General features: G+C 35.7%; 1 protein-coding gene across 6 annotated transcripts in view; it reads left to right on the forward strand.

Annotated features, from left to right (window-relative positions):
• The window catches only part of UCHL5 (ubiquitin C-terminal hydrolase L5), a 42,449-nt gene extending 17,322 nt beyond the window's left edge, over window positions 1-25,127 (forward strand). For 2 of the 6 annotated variants that reach the window (XM_055581834.1, XM_055581837.1), the window contains 9 exons: window positions 9,448-9,573; window positions 9,656-9,717; window positions 9,800-9,930; window positions 11,656-11,719; window positions 15,697-15,799; window positions 16,193-16,375; window positions 16,934-17,047; window positions 19,329-19,427; window positions 24,871-25,127. In XM_055581834.1, the coding sequence (XP_055437809.1) occupies window positions 9,448-9,573; window positions 9,656-9,717; window positions 9,800-9,930; window positions 11,656-11,719; window positions 15,697-15,799; window positions 16,193-16,375; window positions 16,934-17,047; window positions 19,329-19,427; window positions 24,871-24,915 (927 nt within the window). In that variant the 3' untranslated portion in view covers window positions 24,916-25,127. Of the gene's footprint in view, window positions 1-8,875; window positions 9,060-9,447; window positions 9,574-9,655; window positions 9,718-9,799; window positions 9,931-11,655; window positions 11,720-15,696; window positions 15,800-16,192; window positions 16,376-16,933; window positions 17,048-19,328; window positions 19,428-24,870 lie in introns of those variants that run through there. The other 4 variants (XM_055581839.1, XM_055581835.1, XM_055581836.1 and 1 more) reach the window with 4 other exon arrangements.
• Window positions 25,128-25,387: the final 260 nt, after the last annotated feature.

Here is a 25,387-nt window from a genome sequence, read left to right on the forward strand (position 1 = left end):
AGTGATTGTGACAAAGTGCACAGTGTTCAGGCCATCTCAGCTGATTCCTGGGATCCAGTTTTTACTGGCCCTCAGTTTCCAGCCACATGAAGGCTGAGCTGTTGATCCAGAACCCACCCCGGTCACATTGTGAGACTGTCTGTGTGGTGCCCAGCCCCCAGGTGAACACAGATGCTTTTACCAGGCATGGGTCTTCAGGAGCTTGGAGGTCACCTCCCAGGAGCCAGGCCTCCCTTAGGGTGAGGCTGAATTCTTCACTACACACATGAAAATGGGACTGACCTTTCAGGGAGATCTGAGAAAGCTTCCCTGAGTAAGGGACAATTCAGCTGAAATCTAAAGGTTAAGTAGGTGTTAAGTGGGAGAAGGAAGTTGAGGATCATCCCAGATTACTACATTATGGTGGAAAGGAGTAGGGCTGGTAGCGTGTACTGGAAGAAGGCCGGTACAGCTGGACTGGAGAGAACACGGGCAGGGTGGCAAGAGATACAAGCAGCGCATGAGTCAGGGTTTAGTATGATCAGCTGTAGAGAAACAACAATTTATGAGAAAGACAGGTTTTTCTCTTTCCCATCCACTGTCAAAGCCAGCAGGGTGGCAGGCTCTTTTACTGTTCCTTTGTATGTGCTTTCTATTCCAGTTACTTCTTGGTCCGAGATGACAGTTGGAGTTTCAGCTGTTTCTTCTCAACTCCACATCCTCGACAGTAGGAGAGGACAGCACCCTCCTTTTTGACGGACGTTTTCTAGAATTTGCCTGTGCCACCTGCTTTCTTCTCTTTGGCTAGAACTCAGTCATATGACTGTACTTGGTGGCAGAGGAGACTGGGGAGCTGTCTTCATTCCAGGTGAATGTGGACCCAGATATATGTGAGTCCTTTGTTCTGGAAGAGGGAGAAGGTGGATATTAGAGACTGACTCCCCGCTTCCTGCCAAGGTGCCGACAGAGGCGGATCATGCTTGAGCCCTTTGTCTGTATCCTAAGAGCAGTAGAAGGTTACTGAAGTGTTTTAAGAAGGGTGATACGATTAGATTTTCATTTAGAAGAGATCACTTTGGCTCCAGTGTGGGCAATGTGTTTGAGGAAGGAGTGGTATAGGGTATGAGATGACATAGCAGTTAATAGACTTCTGTAGAAGTCCATGCCAGGGTAGGTAACACTCCTAGTAGGGATAGATGTGAACAGATTTGAATAACACTCAAGAGATAAAGTAACTAGCACCTTTAATGTGTAACGATTGGGAGTGACTAAGGAAGAGAGCATATCAGTCAATGATGATGCCTGTACTTTTCTTTTCTCCTTTTTAGAAGATTGACCTTCCAGTACACAAAATGGAATTACGATTATCCCTGATTCATGACATACATTCCTGCCCTCCTTTACTTTACTCATTTGGCTACTTTATAACTAGTAAGCACCTCAGAACTCAGCCTAGTAAACCTGCCAAGTAAACCTACCATCTGTCATTCCCTGTGTCCCCCCACATGGCTTTCATCCTCCGTCCCTTCATCTGAGTAACCTGCATGTTGAATTCTATATCTCATTTCCTTGCTTTCTACTCTATATAATTTTTTCTAATCCTGAAATGGCTGCATGTGTATAAAATTTTAACTTTATAAAAAGTATCATGTTCTGTGTATTTATTAATAGTTACGGGGGACTTACTTTTTGGATTAATTTTATATTATTAAGATTTATCCAACTTATTTTGCATGGTGTACAATAGTGATTGCATGAACATGCATGAAGAGTAAGCAGTTGTTTGCTGTTGTTTAGTCACTAAGTCCTGTCCAACTCTTCTGTGACCCCATGGACTGTGTAGCCCACCAGGCTCCTCTGTCCATGGGATTTCCCAGGGAAGAATACTGGAGTGGGTTTCCATTTCCTCCTCCAGGGGATCTTCCTGATCCAGGGATGGAACCCATGGCTCCTGCATTGTCAGGGAGACTCTTTACTACCGAGCCACCTGGGAAGCTTAAATAATTATTTTCTCTTCATAAATTAGTGTTTTAGTTTTCATTTGCATCACTTTGAACTGTGCAGCTCTACTTATTTTTGTACATCTATTGTATATGTGTGAATTTCTCCTGATGTGTAACCAGAAGTACCATACTACTTCATCTGATAGGTAAATGTTTAACTTAAGGAGGAAATATCAAAGTGCTTTCTGAAGTAGAGGCTTCAGTTTATACCTGTACTAGCAATATCTGAGTTACTGTGTAGCCACGTACTCCAATATGCAGTATTGTTAGGCCTCATTGATTTTTGCCAGCCAGCTCATTCTAAAATGGTATGTCTTCGTGGTCTGAGTTTACATCTCCCTGGTCACTAATCCTGTTGATAGGGTCTTGATACCTAGTGGCATATGTGTTTCTTCTGTGAAAGTCTTAAGTTACTTTTCTGTAGGATTAATGTACTTTTCTTTTTGATTTATAGGCATTGTTTATATATTCATGATACTGCTTCTTCAAATTGGTACTTTATTGTGTTACTTTTTATGGGTGTTTTTTGATGATGGAAATTTGTATTTTAGAGCCTGTGCTTTTTGTATCTTGTTTAATAAAGTGTTATCTATCTGAAGTTATGAAAGATATTTACCTATACATTTAAGTTTTAATTTTTGATATCTATGTCCATAATTCATCAGGAATTGGATTTTGGTATATCACGTGAGGTAGGGTTTCAATTTTACCTTTTTCCCACCTGGATCACCCTTTTTTTGAACATCCATATTTCCTTATTTACCTGACATGCCACCCCTGTTGTATATGTGTTCCATACGTGTGTGTGTGTTTCCTGAGTTGTACTGATCACTTTTGTCTGTCTCTGTGCCCATACCACCCTGATTTAATTCTTTTCACTCCTTTGTAAGTTCTTACATCTAATAGGTCATGTCTCCCCTACCTGCTCTTTTTTGGAAATACCCTTCCTGTGCTCTTGATATAAATTTCAGACATCTTATCAAACTATCAAACTGTATGAAAACTTGTATTGGAATTTTGACTCCAATAACATTGAATATATATATCAACTTGGGGAGAATTTATATCTTCATGGTATTAAGTCACAAACATAATATGTTTCTCTATTTAGACCTGCTTTTATTTATTTACTTTTATATGTGCATTTAAGCTTTTATTATCTTTAATATGTTGCATAATTTTCTTGATAAAGGTCTTTTACATATTTTGTTAGAGTTATTTTAATTTATTGATATCTCTGTTATAAATCATCTTTTCTTCAGTTGTATTTTCTAGATGTTTGCTGCTAGTATAAAAGATAATTAATTTTTATGTCTTAATATTTTATTTAGCCATCTTCCTCAACTCTGTTATCTCTGTTATTTGTTGGTTTGAGAGAAGTGTTTCTATCTAAATTACTTTATCAATAATACCAGACTTATTTCCTTATTTTGAATCCCTCTGTCTCTATTTTTCCTATCTTATTGCCTGGTTTAAACCTCCAATAAAATCAATGTGATTTTAGAGGGAATGCTTTTACCATTTTCCATTTCAGATTTTTTTTGTCCTTAATATTTTTTTTTGGGTAAGGACATTCTTTTAGTAATTTAGTAAGTGTCCTTATTATGGAAGGACTAAGTTTTTTCAAATGCTTTTCTGCATCTGTTAACATGATCACTTTTATTTTCCCTCTTAATAGGTTAATACGATTAGTTACATTTATGAATTTTTCTAATATTAAATCATTCTTTCATATCTAAGATAAGCCCTGTTGGTCATGATATATTCTCTTTTTATGCACTGTTGAATTTAATTCAATATTTGTTTAGAGTTTTTTTTAGCATCTATATTTTTGAATGAAATGGGCCTCAATTTTCCTTTCTTGTAATGACTGGCTAGTTTTAATATTAAGGCTGTGCTTATTTCATGAATTGGGTTGAAATTTCTTCTGTTTTGTAATTGTCCTGAAGAATTTGTATAAAATTTAAATGGTCTGTTTCTTCAAATTTTGGTAGAATTGGCCTATGAAATCATCTGTGCCTGGTTTTTTCTTTGTGAATGTATTTTTAACTACTGTAGCCATGTGCTAGTTAAAAGACTTATTTGGGCTACTTATTTTTTCTTGACTTAGTTCTGGTAAGATTTTTTTTTAATTTCTCCATTTTAGTTTAAGTTTACAAAATTGTTTTGTATGATTGTTATTCGTATCCCCTTATTTTGTTTTAATCTTATTTTTAGTTATATACCTGACACCTTGAGTTCTGACTTGCACATTTGCGTGATCCTGGTTTTGTTTGCTCCATTAACCTATTGCCCTTTATTATTTCATACTAGCATTATGTATGCAGAGAAGGCAATGGCACCCCACTCCAGTACTTTTGCCTGGAAAATCCCATGGACGGAGGAGCCTGGTAGGCTGCAGTGCATGGGGTCGCTAGAGTTGGACACGACTGAGCGACCTCACTTTCACTTTTCACTGTCATGCATTGGAGAAGGAAATGGCAATCCACTCCAGTGTTCTTGCCTGGAGAATCCCAGGGACGGGGAAGCATGGTGGGCTGCTGTCTCTGGGGTCACACAGAGTCGGACACGACTGAAGCGACTTAGCAGCATTATGTATGGGGCTTCCCTGGTGTCTCAGTGGTATAAAATCTGCCTGCCAATGCTGGAGACATGGGTTTGATCTCTGGGTCAGGAAGATTGCCTGGAGAAGAAAATGGAAACCCACTCCAGTATTTTTGCCTGGGAAATCCCATGGACAGAGGAGGTTGGCAGGCATACTGTCCATGGGGTCACAAAAGAGTCAGACATGGCTTAGTGACTAAACAACCACGAGCATTAGGGTTGGAGAAGGAAATGGCAACCCACTGCAGTATTCTTGCATGGAGAACCTTGTGGATGGAGGAGGCTGGTGGGCTACTGTCTGTGGGGTTGCACAGAGTTGGACACGACTGAAGCGACTTAGCATGCATGCATTGGAGAAGGAAATGGCAACCCATTCCAGTATTCTTGCCTGGAGTATCCCAGGGATGGAGGAGCCTGGTGGGCTGCTGTCTATGGGGTTGCACAGAGTCGGACACAACTGAAGCGACTTAGCATGCATGCATTGGAGAAGGAAATGGCAACCCATTCCAGTATTCTTGCCTGGAGTATCCCAGGGATGGAGGAGCCTGGTGGGCTGCTGTCTATGGGGTTGCACAGAGTCGGACACGACTGAAGCGACTTAGCAGCAGCAGCAGCATTAGGGTAGCAACCCAGTGGATCTTGTTTGTTTTTAGCTATTTTCAGTCCTTCCTGTAAATTGTATTAAACCGAACCTTTCTGAATCACTGTTTTTACTGCTATTTCCTATTTAAAATATCTTACTCCTAGGGTAAGCTCCTGATTGCTTATCAATACTGATTTAGTAGATGACTAAGGACCCCATATTCTTGACTACAAGCATACTAATACAGGCAGACCGATATACTTATTGTTATCAAACATCTCATCTCAATTTGTTCCTTTTTGTACCCTTTTCTCTTTCTAGAGTGAATTCCCTTCTCCGTTCTCTAGGTTCTACTATGCTTTCAGTGCTCTCTTAAAAGTGGTGGTGGGAAAAACTGGCTCTTGCTCTAGTGGGCAGGGCCTTGCTCAGTAAGCTTTAATCCAAGTGGATTCCCTCCCTGGTAGTTTTTTTGGCCCAGCCCTCTGGTCTGCAGGCTCTGTGGTCCGGTTAATGGCGACCTCCAAGAGGGTTTATGCCAAAGGGGACCTTCCCAGACTGCTGCTGCCAGTGCCCCCATCCCTGTGGTGAGCCCCTGCCAACCCAGACCTCCACAGGAGACCCTTCAAGAGTAGCAGGTAGTTTTGGTTCAGTATCCCGTGGAGTCACTGCTCCTTTCCTCTGAGTCTCGGTGCGTACAAGGTTTTGTTTGTGCCCTCTGAGACAGAGTCTCTGTTTCCCCTAGCCTGTGAAAATCTTGTAATCAAATCCTGCTGGCCTTCAAGTTCAGATTCTCTGGGGTTTCTAAGTTCCTTTGTCGGATTCCTAGGCTGGGAAGCCTGACATGGGGTTCAGAACCTTCACAACAGTGGGAGAACTTCTTTGGTATTATTTTGTGGGTCACCCACTTTTCGGGAATGGGATTTGATTTTATCATGATTGTGCCCCTCCTGCTGTCTTTCTGCAGCTTCTTCTTTGTCTTGGGATGTGGGGTGTCTCTTTGGTAGATCCCAGTGTCTTCCTGTCGATGGCTGCTCAACAGCTAGTTGTGATTTTGGTGCTCTTGCAGGGGGGAGATGAGTATGTGTTCTACACCACCATCTTGAACTGGAAGTCCTGTCTCTGCTTTTTAATACACTGTCTAGGTTCGTCATAGCTTTTCTTCCAAGGAATAAGCGTCATTTAATTTCATGGCTGCAGTTACCATCAGTAATTTTGGAGCCCAAGAAAATAAAGTCTGTTAATAAATATTAAAAAAATTATTAATTTATCCTATAGCTATGACTCAGTGAAGATTGACTATAATTTATAATGCAGTACTTCAAGCAGTTTTAGATGTATTTCTCTAGGCATCTGCCATGTTCTTTTCTGTACACCAGGATAAGAAGTTGTTCTCTAGCCCGTGTGTTGTGAAGTCAGGTAGCTGGCAGCATGAATGTGTGAATTGGATTTTGTGTAAGAGGTAGAGAGTGGAAGAGCTCAGATGAATTAGAGAATATATGGCCTCTTCAAGGAATTCAGACCAAATTCCTAAGGTTCTGGAGCAACCCTTCTTGTGACCTCCTGGTCTAGCCTTCCTTCTGTTGTTAAACTGTACTGCTTTATTTAAGTGTGTTACAAGTCAGAATGCTTTTAGTAGAACACTCAGGACTAGTTAAAGATTTAAGCAGTTGGGGACTGTATACATAATTTATACTGCAGAAATTATTTTCTGAAATAAGTTTAAGTTCTTCCGAAAGGATGTATATAAGGTGATTTTTACATGTTTCATGAGGACAAGGACCGCATCTCTTACGTTCACTGTGTGTTCAGCATTATCACAGTGTCTGGCCCCCAGTGGGTGTTTCAGTAAATATTTGAACTGAATGGCTGTGCACTTTTTAGTGTCTGAAAAAAGAAATTTTTGCTACTTCTGTGCAGTATTCCCCCCCTTATCTGCTGTTTTACTTTCCATGGTTTTGGTCAGCTCTAGTTGAAAATATTAAATGGAAAATTTCAGAAGTAAACCATGAGTTTTAAACTGTGTGCAGTTCTGAATAGTGTGACGAAATCTCATGCTGTCCTCCATCCCACATGGGGTGTGATGCATCCCTTTGCCCCTCGTGGATGCTACCAGCCCATTAGCATAGGAAAGAACATTTTATTTTTCGGGGTTGGTACTGTGCATGTTTGAGGCATCCCCTGGGGGTCTTGGAAGATCCCCCGAGTGAGACTCATGTGCTGTTTATAGCCTTGCCAGTTGGTGGCACTAAACTCATTTAAAAACCTGAAGAGGCATATTTATACCCATGCACACACATAATGACTATTCTTCACACAAACACAAAACAGGCTGGTAATAAATCATGGATACTGTTAAGTCCTTATTAACTACAGAAGAGGAGTATCAGTAACCACATGATTCTCTCTCTCTGTCTTTTTTTTTTGAATCCAACTTTATTGAAATATAACATATACAAAAAACCTACATATTTAATGTATACAGTTTGATGATTTTACATAGAGTTCTTTACTAATCCTTTAAAAAAAATTTCTGAAGAGATAGATTACAGATTTGAAGTTCTTAGATCATAGGAGTGTTTTTTAGTATTTCCTGCCATAGCCTCAGTGTCTAGTGTCTAGCATTGGGTATAGACTGTGTCTTTAATGTGTCATCATTTTGAAAGAATGTGTGAATGAGTATAAATTTTAACGTCTGTTGACTTCACTCCTACCAACCCATCCCCAGATAATTTTGGCCCAAGATAAGAGAGCCCTACGTCTTATTTTAGTTAATGACCTTTATGATGTCTCCTTTAATCATTACAAATTTTCATCCAAATTTACTGAAGAACTGTGATTCAGATCAGAATACATATTAAAAGAAGTCAGTGGCAATGTTAATTGGATTCTAGATCTACTGTTACTTTTCTCTAATCACCAACCATAGGATAGTTTTGAGTACAAAATACTGTAAGGGGAATTCGAAGAGTGTGGTGTTATTACTGTTTGAGAGTTGGGAGTAAGAGAGTGTTCTCTAATGGAAAAAGCAGGCTTATCAAGGAATTTCTTAAACATACTGCAGTCAAAAGTGTAAGAACTCACAAATATTTATAAGATTTCAAAAGTCTCTGACCACAAAAAAGTGTAAGAGTGTAAGAGTTAATGAAGGAAGATGATTGAAGGATTTTATTTTGAAATCAGGCAAAATAGAAGTAATTTATCAAATTGTCAGATCATAAATGAATTAACATTTTTGGAAAATGGTTTTTAATTACAGTGTAGTAATGAAATACAGCAGTAGGAATAAATTGTATTTTAAAAAATAATTTATCAAGTTTAACTTTACAATGAATCTAGCTGGCGTTTGCAGTGATGGTCTGAGGCTCTTTCCAGCTCTGTAATCTCAACTCTGAGTAGGTGCTGTAGGGAGTGTGGCAGAAGCCCTTGTCCATAAGTAGGTTATAATCTCGTTGGAGAGACCACAAGTGTGTATGGAGCCAGCCTCCAGTGTTGGCTAAGTACAGGGATTTCTCACACCGGATCACCTGCCTTTTAGCTCTGTGCCCTCTGGGCAAGTTACTTAACCTCTTTGTTCCTCAGCTTCCACAAATGTAAAATGAGGATAATAATATTACTCCTTCTTCTTAAACTGTTGACTGACAGGATTAAAAGAAGCCTAGAAAAGTACTTGGCACAGAAGTGCTATTTGAATGTTTTCTTCTCTCAGTAGAATGTAAGGTCCTCACAATTTGTTAAATAAATAGTTAATAGCTAGAGGTTAGGGCTGTAAAGATTGCATTGAAAAATATGTGGACAGTATACTACTGCTGTATGTGCTGTCGTTTTTTAGGAATTCAAATGAGGGAAGAAACTAATATAGATTGTTGCATAATTTCTCTAAAATTACACAGGTAAGTTAGAGTTTGCACTGGATTCTGAAATTTGGATTGAATATTTGTAGGTAGAGACAAGCTTATTAGGAAGTGAATAAGAGGGAAGGATAGGCTCTTTTGGTTTTATCAGGTATATTTTAGAGCAGGAAAGATTGGTTTCATTACTCTAACTAGTCTTCAATTATGAGTTCATTTAATTTATTTGATTCAGCTCCAGAATTGCATAAAATTCCTGAAAATAGATTAAAAATGGAAATTACTCATGTTTATTATGTTTATGCTAATACTATATTAAGTAAAATTTGGAAGCTATTATTTTTTTCATATTTTAGGGGTCAGTGTCACCAGTTGAAAGCTGGGTTTTTTTTAAACACATTGATAATATTTTTCCTTTTATATTTTATAGGTAATTAATAATGCTTGTGCTACTCAAGCCATAGTAAGTGTGTTATTGAACTGCACACATCAAGATGTCCATTTAGGAGAGACATTATCAGAGTTTAAAGAATTTTCACAAAGTTTTGATGCAGCTGTGAGTACAATCTTATTATTCCTAAAATATCATGTTTGTGGTGGTTCTTATTTTAATAGGCTACTTTTAAAACTTATTTCAGATGAAAGGTTTGGCGCTGAGTAATTCAGATGTCATCCGACAAGTGCACAACAGTTTTGCCAGGTAAAGGGACTTTATATTAAATATAATATTTGCTGGTTTATCTTTGCCGATTTGTTTCTCATTGTTTTTCTCTTCCCTGTAGACAGCAAATGTTTGAATTTGATGCTAAGACAGCAGCAAAAGAAGAAGATGCTTTTCACTTTGTCAGTTATGTTCCTGTTAATGGAAGACTGTATGAACTAGATGGATTAAGAGAAGGACCGATTGACTTAGGTAATGTGGTTCCTATTTCTGGCATTTCCATTTTGATGAAGAAAAAAGGATTAGATGTTCACCTTTGTTTCAGTCCCAGTGCTGTGTAGGTTTTGAAAGGGGAGGTGATGTCCTTAAGCTCTTCAGTCCTTTATGAAACTAAGTAATAGACAGTGAGGACATGTTGACTACTGTAGTTTCATTGGGACCTTTAATTCTTTCCTATGAGAAAAGTGTTTTTAGTCCCTAGATTACATAATTTATTTTTGATTTTTCAGTTAACTTTTAAAAACTACTTCTTTCAGTGAACTTAACTTGTTATTGATAAGAAATATGATCCCATCCCTGTCATCTGTGGTAAAATATTTTCCCTTGAATTTAGATCTTTCAGAATCTCTGTAATTCAGTGTTCAACAGTCTATAGAAATGTTTTTCTTCAAAGCTTCTATTTAAATAGTGCAGTACTGTGCTGTCCTTTGTGCCAAAGGGTGGATTTGTCCTGATCCCACCCCAGCTCCAGCCTTGAGCTCATGATAAATGGTTATTGAGTGAGGCTGAGGTGGTTCTGATCTAGTAATGAACTAACAGACCCACAAAAGAAGTTTAACTCCGTATTTTACCTCATTAAGTTTTCTTTTTCTCTTTTTAAAGTTCGGTTTAAGTTCAGGGAAACCTGTTTTTATGAAATTGGAAAAGACTGATGCTGGGAGGGATTGGGGGCAGGAGGAGAAGGGGACGACAGAGGATGAGATGGCTGGATGGCATCACTGACTTGATGGACGTGAGTCTGAGTGAACTCCGGGAGTTGGTGATGGACAGGGAGGCCTGGCGTGCTGCGATTCATGGGGTTGCAAAGAGTCGGACATGACTGAGCGACTGAACTGAACTGAACTGAATGTTATTTGCTGTTCACAAAACTTTATACTTCCAGATTAAAAAATAAAATTTGCAGTTTTATTTTGCTTATTCTGTTCTTAACTGCCCACACCCATGCCTGGAACCAGTAGTTCAGCTAATGCAGATTTACATGTTTAAAAATATTTATTTTTCTATGTTTCTTAAAGAAAATTAATAGAATGTTCTTTTAATTATGTAGAAGTTGATTCACTCTGGTTGAGGGTTGATCTGATCTCTGCATTTTTTCTCTTGGCATCTGTCTGGTCAGCCATTCTCTATTCATTGGATCCATCAGCTATAAAGGACATTAACTATAAAACAGAACGACCAGTTTTGCTACACAGCTGGTGGCCATGCTAAAATATAGGTAAAAAGGGAGGACTAAAATAACTGGGTAAAATCAGTTTTGCATTGTGTGTAGATTTCAGTATTTTTTTTTCTATAGTTGTGATGGTGGGGAGTCAAATAAGGATTGAATCCTTATTTTGTCACTAACATATGAGCGGGCTTTTCTTAGCCCTCAGTTTCATCATCTGTAATATGAAAGGCAGTCATCCTTATCTCACAGAGACAAGAGTTTTAATGAAATAATTCCCTAATTCATTACTTTCTCAAACATTTGTCTAGCACCGCTAAGGGACACAATAATGTGACAATGCAAATTATGATAACTTATCATTTCCCCCTAATCATTCCTGAGAAAGTAAGAGTTGAAGCTTAACATAGTTTTGCTAAAAAGTTTTTTACTATAATGAATTTGCCAAAATATTAATAAAAAATACTTTGAATAAACTTTTGAAATAATATTGATGTCAAATCTGAAGTAAATGCTTTTGCATTTCTTCCTAGGTGCATGCAATCAAGATGATTGGATCAGCGCAGTGAGGCCAGTCATAGAAAAAAGGATACAAAAGTAAATGCTCAGCTTATCTCTTTGGCATAATGAATGTCCTCATTTTTAAACATTTCTTTAAGGCTTTTTTTTTTATTGTTGTTTTAACAATACTTACTGAACTTTTTCTTTGGATTAATGTGTTCAGGAAATCATACAGAAAAATTTCTAAATTCTACATAATAATAAGTTATCTTGTCTTCATAGAAGCTAAATATGCACATCTCTGTTCAGGTAGATATTTTATACAGTTATTTTGTGAAGTTTATTGTTTCAGGACTGTCTGTCTTTTTTATTAAATTAATTTTTATGTTGAGATAATTATAGATTCACATTAAGTTATAAAAATAAATTAGAGAGATCCTGTGTACCCTCTACCCTTCTGGAGGAACATCTTGTAAAACTGTGGTCCAGTGTCACAGCCAGATACTGACACTGATACAGTCAAGATGCAGGAGAATTCCATCACCGCAGTGGTTCTTCATGATGCCCGTTTATAGCTGCAACCACTACACCCCTGCTCTGCCACCCCCCATCCTTAATCCCTAGTTCTATAATTTTTGTCATTTTAGGAGTGTCACATAAATGAAATCATAAAATATATGACCTTTTTGAATTGACTTTTTTCACCTAGTATAATTCTTTGGAGATTCATCCAGGATGTTTAGTATTATCAGTAGTACCTTCTTTTCTATAGATGAGTAGGAGTCCATGGTATGGATAGTCTATTATTATTATTATTATTGTTTTTTGCCCATTCACCTATTGAAGGACATCTGGATTATTTTCTGGTTTTTGCTATTATGAATAAAGCTGCAGTAAACATTTGTGTACATATTTTTATGTGAACATAAATTTTTGTTTCTCTGAGATAATACCTAGCTGTATGGTAAATGCATGTTTGATTTTTTTTAAAGAAATTGACAAACTCTTCCAGAGTGGCTGTACTATTTTATTTTACATTTCCACCTGCAGTATAGTATAAGTGATCCAGTTTCTCCACAAGCTAGCTAGGATTTGGTTTTGTCAAAATTTTTTCTCTTAGCCATTTTAATAGGTGGGTAGTGATATTTCCTTGTGGTTTTAATCTGCATTTCCCTGATGACTAATGTTGAAGATCATGCCTTTTGTTTCTTTTGTAACTGAATTGTTTGTTTTCTGACTGTGGAGCCTTGAGGTTCTTTATACCACCAGTCCTTCCTCAGACACTTGACTGAAAACAGTTTATCCCAGTCCCATCGACCCATCCTCCCATCGTGGTCTTTCACAGAGTAAAAGCTCTCCATTCCAGTCTAGCCCAGTTTATCAGTTTTCCCAATATGTATTTTTGTTGTCCAACCTAAGAAATCTTTGCCTAGACCTAGGTCCCAAAGATTTTCCCCTTTTTCTCTTTAAGGGTTTATAGGATAATATTTTACGTACAAGTCTGTGATGTATTTTGAGTTAATTTTTGTGTGATGTGAAGTTAGGTCAAGGTTCATTTTTTTGCTTCATATTTTCAATTGGTTTAGCACCATTTGTTAAAAAAGGCTATCCTTTACTGAACTGCTCCTGCACCCTTATAAAAAAAAAAAAATCCGGTTGGGCACATTTGTGTGGTCTGTTTCTGGGTTCACTCTTCTGTTCCACTGATCTGTTTTTCTCTTCTCTGCAAGTACCTCACAGTCTTGATTGCTGTAGCTTTATTATAAGTCTTAGAATAGACTGATGCCTCCAACTTTATTCTTTTTCTTTAAAGTTGTTTTAGCTGTTATAGTTATTCTGCCCTCCATGTAAATTATAGTGTAATTTTGTATCTACAAAAGTTCTTGTTGGGCTATTGATAGGAATTGTGTCAAACATCAATTTTAGGAGAATTGGTATTTTTTTTAAACTCAGCTGATGCTTCCAATCCATGAGCATGATATGACCTTCCATTTACTTGGATCTTCTTTAATTTCTTTCATCAGCATTTTGTGGTTTTTAGCATACTAATTCCATACATATTTTTTCAGATTTATATCCCAAGTAGATCATGTTCTTTTGACTGATAACGAATGATACTGTATTTTAATTTTTAATTTCCATGTGATCATTGTTAGTGTATAGAAATAAAGTTTAATTTTTTTTCTTTCTTTGTCTTGCATCCTTCAACCTTGCTGAACTCACCCACCAGCTTTAGAAGCTTTTTGTGAATTCCTTGGCATTTCCTACATAGATAGTCAGATCATTTGCAAATAGAGACAGTTTTGAATTTGCCTGTTTCTAATTTTGGTTTTATCAGTTTTTAAAGCTTTATATATTGTTGCAGGTCTGTTGTTTGGTGCATGAACACTTATGATCACTATTTGATTTTGGTGGATTGACATTTTTACCATTATGCAATGCTGTCCCTCTCTAGTAATTTTCTTTACTCTGAAGTTTACTTTATCTCTGGTTCATAGTCTTTTCTTTCAGCACTTGAGAAATGTTATGCCACTCCCTTCTGGTCTCCATGGTTTCTGCTGATAAATTCAGTTATTCAGTGTGTTTTCACCCTGTAGATATGGTTAACTATATTTGTTAACTTTATTCCTAGGTATTTTATTCTTTTTGAAGTAATTGTACATGGAATTGTTTTCTTGGTTTGTCTTTCTGATAGTCATTATTAGTATATAGAAATGCAGTAGTTTTTATTAGCTATTAAAACTATTAATAGCTCTAATAGTTTTCTGATAGTTTTTAGGGTATTTTGTATTTAGTTTCATGTCATCAGCAAATAGTGAGTTTTGCTTCTTTCTTTCCAATTTGGATGCTTTTTATTTCTTTTTATTGTGTGGTTGCTGTGGCTAGGACTTCTAATACTGTGTTGAATAAAAGTGGTGAGAGTAGGCATCCTTGTCTTGTTCCTGATCTTAGAGGAAAAGCTTTTTAGCTTTTCACCATTGAGTATGATGTTAGCAGTTAGCAGTAGGCTTGGCCCTTACTGTGTTGAGATATGTTCCGTATGTACAAAGTTTGTTAAAGAGTTTTTAATCATGAGTGGATATTGAATTTTGTCAAATAGTTTTTCTGCCTCTATTGAGATGATCATGTGATTTCTCCCCTTTGTTTTGTTGATGCAGTTATCACACTAATTGATTTGTGTATGTTGAACCATCTTTACATCCCTAGAATAAATCCCAGTTGATCATGATGTATGATCTTTTTAGTGTATTGTCGAATTCAGTTTACTAATATTTTATTGAGAGTTTTTGCATGTGTGTTCACCAGGGATATTGGCTTGTAATTTTATCTGAAGTGTCTCTGATTTTTTATCAGGGTAATGCCATACTCAGAATGAGTATGGAAGTATTCTCTCCTCTTAATTTTTTTTAGAATAGTTTGAGAAATATAAGTATTAATATTAGCTGTTCTTTAAATGTTTGGTAAAATTCCCCTGTGAAGTTATCTGGTCTTGGATTTTGTTTGTTGGGATTTTTTTTTTTTTTTTTGATTACTGATTCAACTATTGTTATTGTTTGTTGTTTAGTCTTTAAATCATGTCTGACTCTGTTGCAATCCCAGGATCTTCTGTCCATGGGATTTTTCAGGCAAGAGAATTAGAGTGGGTTGTCATTTCCTTCTCCAGGTGATTTCCCAACCCAGGTATCGAACCCACATCTCCTGCGTTGGCAGGTATATTCTTTACCACTGAGCCATCAGGGAAAACCCTACTCATTCAGTTATATAACTAGTAATCTGTCTGTTCAGATTTTCTATTTCTTTCTGATTCGGTCTTAGAAGGTTGTTTCTAGGAATTTATCCATTTGTTGGCATATCATTTTTCATAGTATTCTCTTATGATTGTTTGTATTTTTGTGATATTGGTTGTAATGTCTCTTCTTTACAAAAGCTTTTTTAAAATGTCAGTTTTTATGGTTAGCCAATTGGTAGATTTGTGTTTACCCCAGAGAATAAGGGAGTAATCAGAATAGATTATCTTAATTATAACAGTGTTACATTTCTTTATTACATTATAAACTGTCATTTTTTCTTAGGTACAGTGAAGGTGAAATTCGATTTAACTTAATGGCCATTGTGTCTGACAGAAAAATGATATATGAACAGAAGATAGCAGAGTTACAAAGACAACTTGCTGAGGTTTGTGGCCATGTGTTTTATGTACAAAGTTCTAGTTATTCTCTCAGGGAAACTATTTTCTTTTCTTCTTTCCTTCCTTTCTTTTTTTAAAATACAGATTTAATCAAGTATCCTGAGTGGTGGTTAAGATAATGCACCCTGGAGTCAGGCTTCCTAAATTCAGCTCCTGCCTTTGCCACTTAGTGAAAGTATGATTTTGAGTGTATTTCTTTGTGCCTCAGTTTCTTCATGTAAAGTGAAAATAATAGTCTTTACCTTAAATGTTGTTGTGAAGAATAACTGAGATGATATATATATACAGACCACTTCAAAAAAGTGACAGACAAATAGTATGTACTAAATGCTGCTGCTGCTAAGTCATTCATTCGTGTCCGACTCTGTGCGACCCCATAGATGGCAGCCACCAGGCTCCCCCATCCCTGGGATTCTCCAGGCAAGAACACTGGAGTGGGTTGCCATTTCCTTCTCCAATGCATGAAAGTGAAAAGTGAAAGAGAAGTCGCTCAGTCGTGTCCGACTCTTAGCGACCCCATGGACTGCAGCCTACCAGGCTCCTCCATCCTTGGGATTTTCCAGGCAAGAGTACTGGAGTGGGGTGCCAAGTGTTCACAATTAACTATTTACTGTAATTTAATTATATAATTAAGCAAGTTAGAATATATTTGTTACAGAATTAATTGGGCACATTAGAGTCACATGTAATCTTTATTATTCCTTATGATGATTATCTTCCCAGTAAATATGATTGGCAAAGAGAATTAGTAATAGACAAAGACTTCTGTTTACATTTCTTTGATCACATTTTCCTGAGTATGTTTAAGCACATTTATTTTATAGCTAACAGAAGATTGTAGCAATTCAGTACATTATACAATGGATGGTTTTTAGGTAAAAATTCATACATATTATAGAACACAGAAATTTGGGAGAAATACTACTTCTTCCTTATGCTTACTTATAGGCCCTAAATAAGTATTTCTTTCATCCTTTAATATTACAGTTATTAAGCTGATACTCCATCACCAATATTAAGATCAAAATTGGGAAATGACTGTACTATGTTTATCATCTAAAAATGTTTTAGACTTAAGCCTCAGTTATTAGGGTGTGCTGGTTCTTTTTCTTTTCCCCAAGGAGGAACCCATGGATACAGATCAGGGCAGTAATATGTTAAGTGCTATTCAGTCAGAGGTTGCCAAAAATCAGATGCTTATTGAAGAGGAAGTACAGAAATTAAAAAGATATAAGGTAGGTGTTTTTCTTTTGTTCCTTAATGTTTTAACATAGTGTAGTGTATTTTGATGTGAACTGCTTGATTGCTCTTCTCCCCATTATTTACATGTTTTCAGAATGTGTTGATTCGCCTGGCGCCCTACAGAGGTAACTAGTAAGGTTTCTTTCCTTTTTATTTTTCTTCAAGTTATTATTATGAACAGATATTTAACACATCTGTTGCTAATGTTCACTGCAGTTATTTTTAATGCTCAAATTACCCCGTCTTTGACCGTTAGGAGCCACATCAGGCTATCTCCCAAGTTCTTTGGATGTGACTGTCTTCATGTCTGATAGCTTCCTTGCTTTCTAGCATGATAAGATATTTCAGACTCTATCTTGTGCATTTCCTGCTTCAGAGTTGAAATTGGCCATTTTTTTCAAGAAGTCCTGAGTGCTTTTGGTGAGAAATGGTGTTTAGAAACCATTAGCAACCATTGGTTGCTCAGGGTGCTTAGCGATATTGATTCTTCATTATTTCCAGGACTTTTCAGAGCTAAGAAATACGTTTTTACTAGTTTCTTTTTTTATCTTTGAAGAGAAAATACAATTGGAATTCATGTTAATACTTGAACTAAGGATTAAAGGGCTTTATATTTGAAGTTAAGCATTTGTGTCTTTTCATTTGAAAATCTTGGTTTCTATCAGCATTAACATATACTTACTTGCTTTGTGCTATATGTATATGTATATATGTATGAAAAGGTTCAGAATAGCAATGCTAGTAGTGTTAACAACTGAGAAGTGTTCTCGTAATTTTTTTCCTGAGGATATATTTCATTTTGAATGTGCAGTCAAACTAGCATATTTTAAAATTCACTTGGAAAACTTTTCTCCTGGTGTCATTCTGTCTCCAATTTAGTACATAGCTGGGTTCATTTTTTAAATTTTCTTTCCAATTTTTTTTAGGGTTTTAAAATTTTTAAATTATGTCAACCATTGTATAACTCAGGGTGAAATACTGAGCAAGCCTATCTTCAGTTATGTTATTTTTCTTCATTTGCAGTCTGTCTGATAAACTTTTTTCAGAAATGGAGAAGAGTGAAGGAAACTTTTTTAATTTTGTAGGACGTTGGAAACAGTACTTAGGTGATCTGTCATGTTTGTCACAGTAGAAAAAGCAGCTTTTCATCTGAAGCTCAGTTGAGGGCAGGGATTGTTCTTCTTTCTGTTGTTTACCATAGTGTGAGAATGCTGCTTTGTAACATACTTAACAGCCAACAATGTGATTGTTAAAATACATGGACCCTGGGCAAGTAGGATTTCTTTATGTGGAGGTGGTAGGATCTGGCTCCAGAGTGTTCCAGACAGGAAAAAGAAGGGCCAAATTCACAGAGACAGGAAAGTAAGGGATGAAAGCTTGAATGTTATCTTCTCTTTTATGTGGTATTAAAAAACTGCCTACTATTTATGTATTCTGGTGTAGTGTTGTTACATAATTAACTAATTTTTCATGTTTGCCTTAAGTATAACACTGAGTTTTAGAATGTTTGCTTTGTTTGAGAATGCTTTGTTCAAAAATGGGGCTAAAGAATTTAGCCAAAAAGAATTCTCAGACCAGTATAAAATGAACATGCTAAAATTTTATTTACTTCATTAATTGAGCAAACCTGTAAGATGTCACAACTAGTTCAAAGGAGAAGTCAAAGAAGCTCAAATTTATATGAACTGTAGGAATGCCAGAATGAATTTGCAAAAGATGGAAAATTTTTTTTTCCTATGGAAAGGGAAGTAAATTGAACCTCTACCAGACAGTGACAGGCTGCAGTCACGTAACTTGGGAGAGTGTAGACAATACATAGTTTTCCACCGGAGCACAGATTTTTCCCTACAGCTATTCCCTTTTTGGTCAAAAATAATCAAAGAAAGATTGTTCTTAATCACACACTAAAACTGGTCTTATTAAGTGTGGCCTTATTGTTTGCATAGGTGTAGTAGCAGAAGTGTTCATTTATCTTGTAGGCCTTTTTAGTTTGCTTTCATGAGTTATGTTTTCATAGATTATCTCAGATTAGACTTTTAAAAGCCTCTGTTGTTTGCTAAGCCAAGAGTAGGATGCTGTACCCCAGAGAACTCTCTCCACATATTTTATCGTAATTAATCTTTATTCTCAGTGGCAATGGAAATCTCATTATTTCTAATGCTTTTTTATGATAATGGAGGATTTTCTTTCATTTCTATTTTGAGCTGGATCCAAAAATTAAAATATCAGAAGCTTAGTGAAAATAGTGTGGTTTGATATGTGTTTTGTTTTCAGATTGAAAATATCAGAAGGAAGCACAATTATCTGCCATTCATTATGGAATTGTTAAAGACTTTAGCAGAACACCAGCAGTTAATACCACTAGTAGAAAAGGTAAGTCTTTTATTGGTGAGTACTTAAATTAGATTTAGAGTCTCCAAAAAATGTTACTTGACTTGAGTAGAGATAAAATTTGTTGAAGCTTTGCTTTTACTTACTTGTTTTTCAGCTTGAGAAATGCTGGGTCAGTGTCATATTGCAAAATAAAAATAAGGAATTGCTTTGTTGCTTTAGCTTTCCGGAGTCCTTAATATTAGAAATTCAGATTGTGCTATATTAGAATGAAATTTAAAACGTCTTTCTTTCTTTAGCTGAAAACAAATTATTAATTTTAATTATTGAAGTAATAGATGTTTCTCATTTAATTTAGCAAAAATTTGAATTATCAGAGAGTTTAGAACTAGAATGAGCATTGAAAGGGGGAAAAGCATAACCTAGCCTGAGAAATAGGTTTCCTTATTCCCAACCTATTACCCTTTGCACTACTACAGGTTAGTGAAAAATTCTGATTACTAGGATTTTTTCCTTCCATATAAGGCATTTTAAGAAAAATTTTGAATAAATAAAGCGTAGTTGTTTTTTAAGTTTATACAGTAAATCAGTGTTTCTGAAAGTGACCACTGGATACTTTTATTTATTTTTTTTATTTTTAATTGGAGGATGATTGCTTTACAATGTTGTATTGGTTTCTGTGACACAGTGTAGATCTCTTTATAACACTTGTTACCTGGCCCCTCCCCAGATAGTCTGGTTTAGGGAGGGAATCTGTAATAAGTTCTCCCAGGGGGTTCTAATGAAGCTGGTCAGTTTACCACATTTTGAGAAGATAGTACCAGGCAAGTACAATTTTGGACCGTTAACTTAAAGACCAGAATACATTGTAGATGTTTTTTCTTATTAACTTTGACGTTAATGAAGCACAGATACATTTCAACCCAACTGTTTGATACCATCATGAAATCTGAATAATTCAAGATGTGTGTTCAGGTTTTTGTATATACTTTATTATATAGATCCTGAATATGCTATGTACTGTGCTTAGTTGCTCAGTTGTGTCCAATTCTTTGCAACCCCATGGACTGCAGCCCGCCAAACTCCTCTGGCCATGGGAATTTTCCAGACAAGAATATTGGAGTGGGTTGCCATACCCTCCTCCAGGGTATCTTCCCAACCCAGAGATCAAACCCAGGTCTCCCACATTGCAGGCAGATTCTTTACTGTATGAGCCACCAGGGAAGCCCGAGGATACTGCAGTGGGTAGCTGATCCCTTTTCCAGGGGAACTTCCTGACCCAGGAATTGAACCATGGTCTCCTGCGTTGCAGGCGGATTCTTTACCAGCTGAGCTACCAGGGAAGCCTGAATTACCAAGGAAGTCTGAAGCATATGTTCAGGGAAGATCCTGAACATATGCTTCAGCTTTTAGCATTAAAAGTAAAATTGTTGCAGGAACACTGCTAAATCTTCTCTTCTACCCATATAGATTTTTTTCTGTTCATGTATCTCAAGGAAGTAAAAATCATAAAAGTCCAAAATGTGAACTAATTTTTAAAGGTTTAGAAACAATTAGGGTCCTGTAATCCTCAAGATTGCCTGATTAACTGAGTATCTAGATATTAATATTCTTTGTATGAAACACTGAAATATTTCTCTGTTGAAAATACTAGACTATAGACTGCTATGGCAAATTATATGATATATCAGGTATTAAATATAGATAAATATTATCAGGGACCAGACAAATATTTTAGAGAAATTTTAAATGTATGTATTTTGCTTTAAAATTGGTCCATGAGTAAACTTTTTTGTGCAACTTAAGAATAGGACCATTTTTATTTGACTTTAATGACAGTATATTTCCATAATTTTTTTTTTAAAGCACAGTTAAAACAACTTTCCAACTTTTGCATTAGAACCATAATTCCTTAGTTCACATTGTTTTGGACACAGGGTGGCAGTATATGAATGCCTGGTGTTAGTGGAATACCAACCCAGTCTGTTCTTCATTTGTATTTGTTTTACTGAAAGAGTAGTTACTGACTTTCTTGTTCTTTGACTACTAATACTGCACAGGCAATATTGAGATATATTTATTTCTTATATATATGCACCATCTGTTATGTGCATAGATTTTGAAGGGAATTCAGATTCATTATTTGATTAAAGTTTTTGAGATGTTTTGATTATCCAACATTTATCTAACTGAAACTGTGTTTGAGGCAGTCTGTTAAAGTCAACAGATGTACACATAAGACACATCTCTGTCTTAAGCAACCTAGTTGGGGAGAGGATAGGAATACATAATTATAGTACTGTGCTGTATAGTATTATTCTGATAAGTGCCAGAATAAAGTCATGCAAGAGATTCTGGGGGAAGCACAGGGGTAGCTCCTAAATATTAACTTTATGCCATTTAAAATTTCACATCCTCAGATTTTTTTTTTTTTTTTTTTTTTTTTTTTAAATTTTATTTTATTTTTAAACTTTACATAACTGTATTAGATTTGCCAAATATCAAAATGAATCCGCCACAGGTATACATGTGTTCCCCATCCTGAACCCTCCTCCCTCCTCCCTCATCTGTTGTTAGAATTAGATGCTTTAATTTCTACCAGTGAATCAGCTTCTTTAGTACACAAATATATTTTTGTTCATCTTATTTTGAAAAAATCATATTGTATTGAAATATCAGTTTCTGCTGATAACTGCAAATGTTAAAAATTAAGAACAACAGATCAAGATTAAATTTTATAGTTATATACAATATAAAGATTTCAGCAGTGAAAATTACTTAATAAATAACACTTCTGAGAAAAAATTACATGCAGAGTTCAGAAATGGATTATTACATTGAAACCCACCCTTCTTCCCTGCAATGCCAAGTGAAAGAAAAATTAGGGACGAAGTGTGGAAGGGGTGGAAGCAACCGAACAGGAAGGTATGGCTACTCTTGGCAGTGTTGCTAAGAGCTAAAGCTGTCCAGGATCCAGTTTTTGGGAACAGCGGCATTTACTTACTGCCTGTGATGGCTTGGAAATATTTGAGCTGTGAAAATCTGTTCATTTTACAAAATAATAAAGAGTGCAGACTTTGATTCTCCCAAGGGCCTATGCCTTTAATGAATTAGGTTAAGATCTTGCCTTATAAGTGTTCTTGTTCTATGAAGCTTCTATTCTTATCTGATTAGTTCATTGGATGTATGTTAAATAAAAACTGCTCAGGAGGTAATATAAAAATGTATAGTTATAAAATTTCTTGTGCCATACATCAAATCTGTTCCTTAAAGTATGAAATAAAATCAGCAGATTAACGTTTCACTTGTTAAACTTTTACTGATTCAGATATACTTATAATTCTTTAAAAATTTTATCCCACCTTTTATATATGTTTCTGAATCATTTTCTATCTCAGGTTTTTAGCAGCCACCAATACCTACCATAATTTAAAATCATGGATTTTGTTACTGTGGGGGATTCAGAGCAACCTCACAGTATTGAATTTTGTCCAAATTTTACAAAGACATTATAATTCAATTGGTAATAAATAACTAATGTACAGAATTTACTTTTTCTAGCCCTTAATAGAAACAAGGTAGAACATAGTTAAGTTGTTCACAATAATATCTATGTTAATACTTATGATTACAGAATTATCTGACTTGAGTCAACAATTTTTAATATCTCAATAGCACACTAAATAGAAGGAACATATTTCTGAACCGTGAACATTTTTTCGATGCTATTTTGAAATACAGTATTTTTTATTTTTCAATAAAGGCCAGAATACAAACTTTTGGTTTAAATCTCAGAAATGTTACTTATTATAAGCTGTTGCTTTTAGGCAAGTTATTTATTTTACTATAGAATCTATTTCCTCATGTATAATTTGAGAATCATACTTAGTTCACATTCTTGGGGATTAAATGAGATCTTATTTGTCAGAGTATATAATTATTTTTAACTTATTTTATTTAACTTACCTTTAGTTTTATCTGAATTATATATTTTAATACATGAATGAATACTCTACATGTCTTTGCTTATTTAATTATGTTGTAAAATTTGTTATTAACCAGTTAATTCATTCTTATTAATCCTAGTAAGGTACCTGTGTATTCAGACATCATTAAGAAAAGAAGTACACATTTTATTTCCCAGTTACATCAAAAATGGAATTGTGTTTTTATTATTTGGAAACAGAAAACTTCTTTGAGAAATCATACGCATCAAATTACAAATTATTCTTTTTAATTGAAAATGTTTATATACACAATTTAAGAAACTATATGGTACATACAACGTATTTACTCTTAATATATTGTAAGGCATAGCACTCAGTTTTGTCATACAGTTGTATAATAATTTTATTACCTAGTGCAGAACAAAAAAAGATTATAGTTCTAATCAAGGAAGGTTTTTTCCTTAATTGTATAATATCAAGGGTTTAATTTACTTGATCCTTTCTAATTCAAGTGCCATAGTGTAAAGAGCATTATATTCTAGTCTTGTAAAAGCTTGCTTCTCAAAGTGTCACCTGAGGGCCAGCAGAATTAGCATAACCTGAGAGTTTGTTAGAAATTTAGATCCTCAGGCATTTTATTGAGTCAGTCTGCATTTTGACACAGTTTCCAGGTTATTAGTTTGATAACACTTTTAGCTCTGCTGAAAAGTGAAATATAATTACTGTGTTCAAGCTCTGTACTTGTTATGAGCTTCAAGTGAACAGCTCTTGAAAATGTTTTTTGAGTCATATTAGTGAGGTTTATCCGGAGAAGGCAATGGCACCCCACTCCAGTACTCTTGCCTGGAAAAATCCCATGGACGGAGGGGCCTGGTGGGCTGCAATCCATGGGATTGCTAGGAGTTGGACACGACTGAGCGACTTCACTTTCACTTTTCACTTTCCTGCATTGGAGAAGGAAATGGCAACCCACTCCAGTGTTCTTGCCTGGAGAATCCCAGGGACGGGGGAGCCTGGTGGGCTGCCGTCTATGGGGTCGCACAGAGTTGGACACAACTGACATGACTTAGCAGCAGTGAGGTTTATCAACATTCCGGGTATGTGATCCTTTAGTTAAGTTAAACTCATTTAAACTATTATGTTAAACTCATTTATTCAAATATGTAGAAATCAATATAGGATATTTCTTATACTCAGTTTGTATGAGAAGTGGACACATACGTAAATATATTGTTGTGAAATAGTTATGAATGAATATGTCTTTATGGAATGAGTACATTTTTATCTTAAAATTATTACCATTATAATAATACATTTTCAACTTCAGGTAAGAAATAACTGCAAACCAAATATGATCGTTTTTATTGAGGACAAAGAATCACTATATAATTGTCCAGGAGGAGTTTGTTGTGAGTCTCAAGTTATAAAAGATAATACTTTAGACATCCTTTTAGCTTAAGACTGTCCTCTTAGACACATTTTAATATGAACTGAAACATACTTTTAAGATGTTATTGTATGCTGTCTTTAATTTCTAGGCAAAAGAAAAGCAGAATGCAAAGAAAGCACAGGAAACCAAATGAAGAAGATGCTTTGGGATGTGCATACATTTCTGCTTCTGCACTTATCTTCATGGAAACCATTAAGTATAAAGAACCTTGAGCAACTTTCTCACTGACTCAGTGCACGTTTGGCAATAGTACCAGTCTGTCTTGTCTTTAATGCATGGATTCATAAACTCTCCCTACCTGCATCATGTGCATGTGGTGCGTACTAAATAAAAGCGGTGTTCAGAGCACTGGCCCAAATTCCATTATTTAACATTGGATCTGAGAACTCCTGTTGGTTCTTTGGATAGATAATTGCCATAATGAGCGTAGAAAATGGACAAATGCTATTCTCTACCTGTAATTGTTATAATTAATCTTTCATTCAATCTTCCAGCTCAGTTAAATGCTTAAAATTTATAAATGTCAGATCTTGATTAAACTGAATCTCTTTTCTTCTCATCATTAATGAAAAAAAATAAATATTTCTATCTTATAGTATCTTAAG

The sequence above is a fragment of the Bubalus kerabau genome, chromosome 5 (assembly GCF_029407905.1).
Source record: "Bubalus kerabau isolate K-KA32 ecotype Philippines breed swamp buffalo chromosome 5, PCC_UOA_SB_1v2, whole genome shotgun sequence".
Classification (NCBI taxonomy): domain Eukaryota; kingdom Metazoa; phylum Chordata; class Mammalia; order Artiodactyla; family Bovidae; genus Bubalus; species Bubalus kerabau.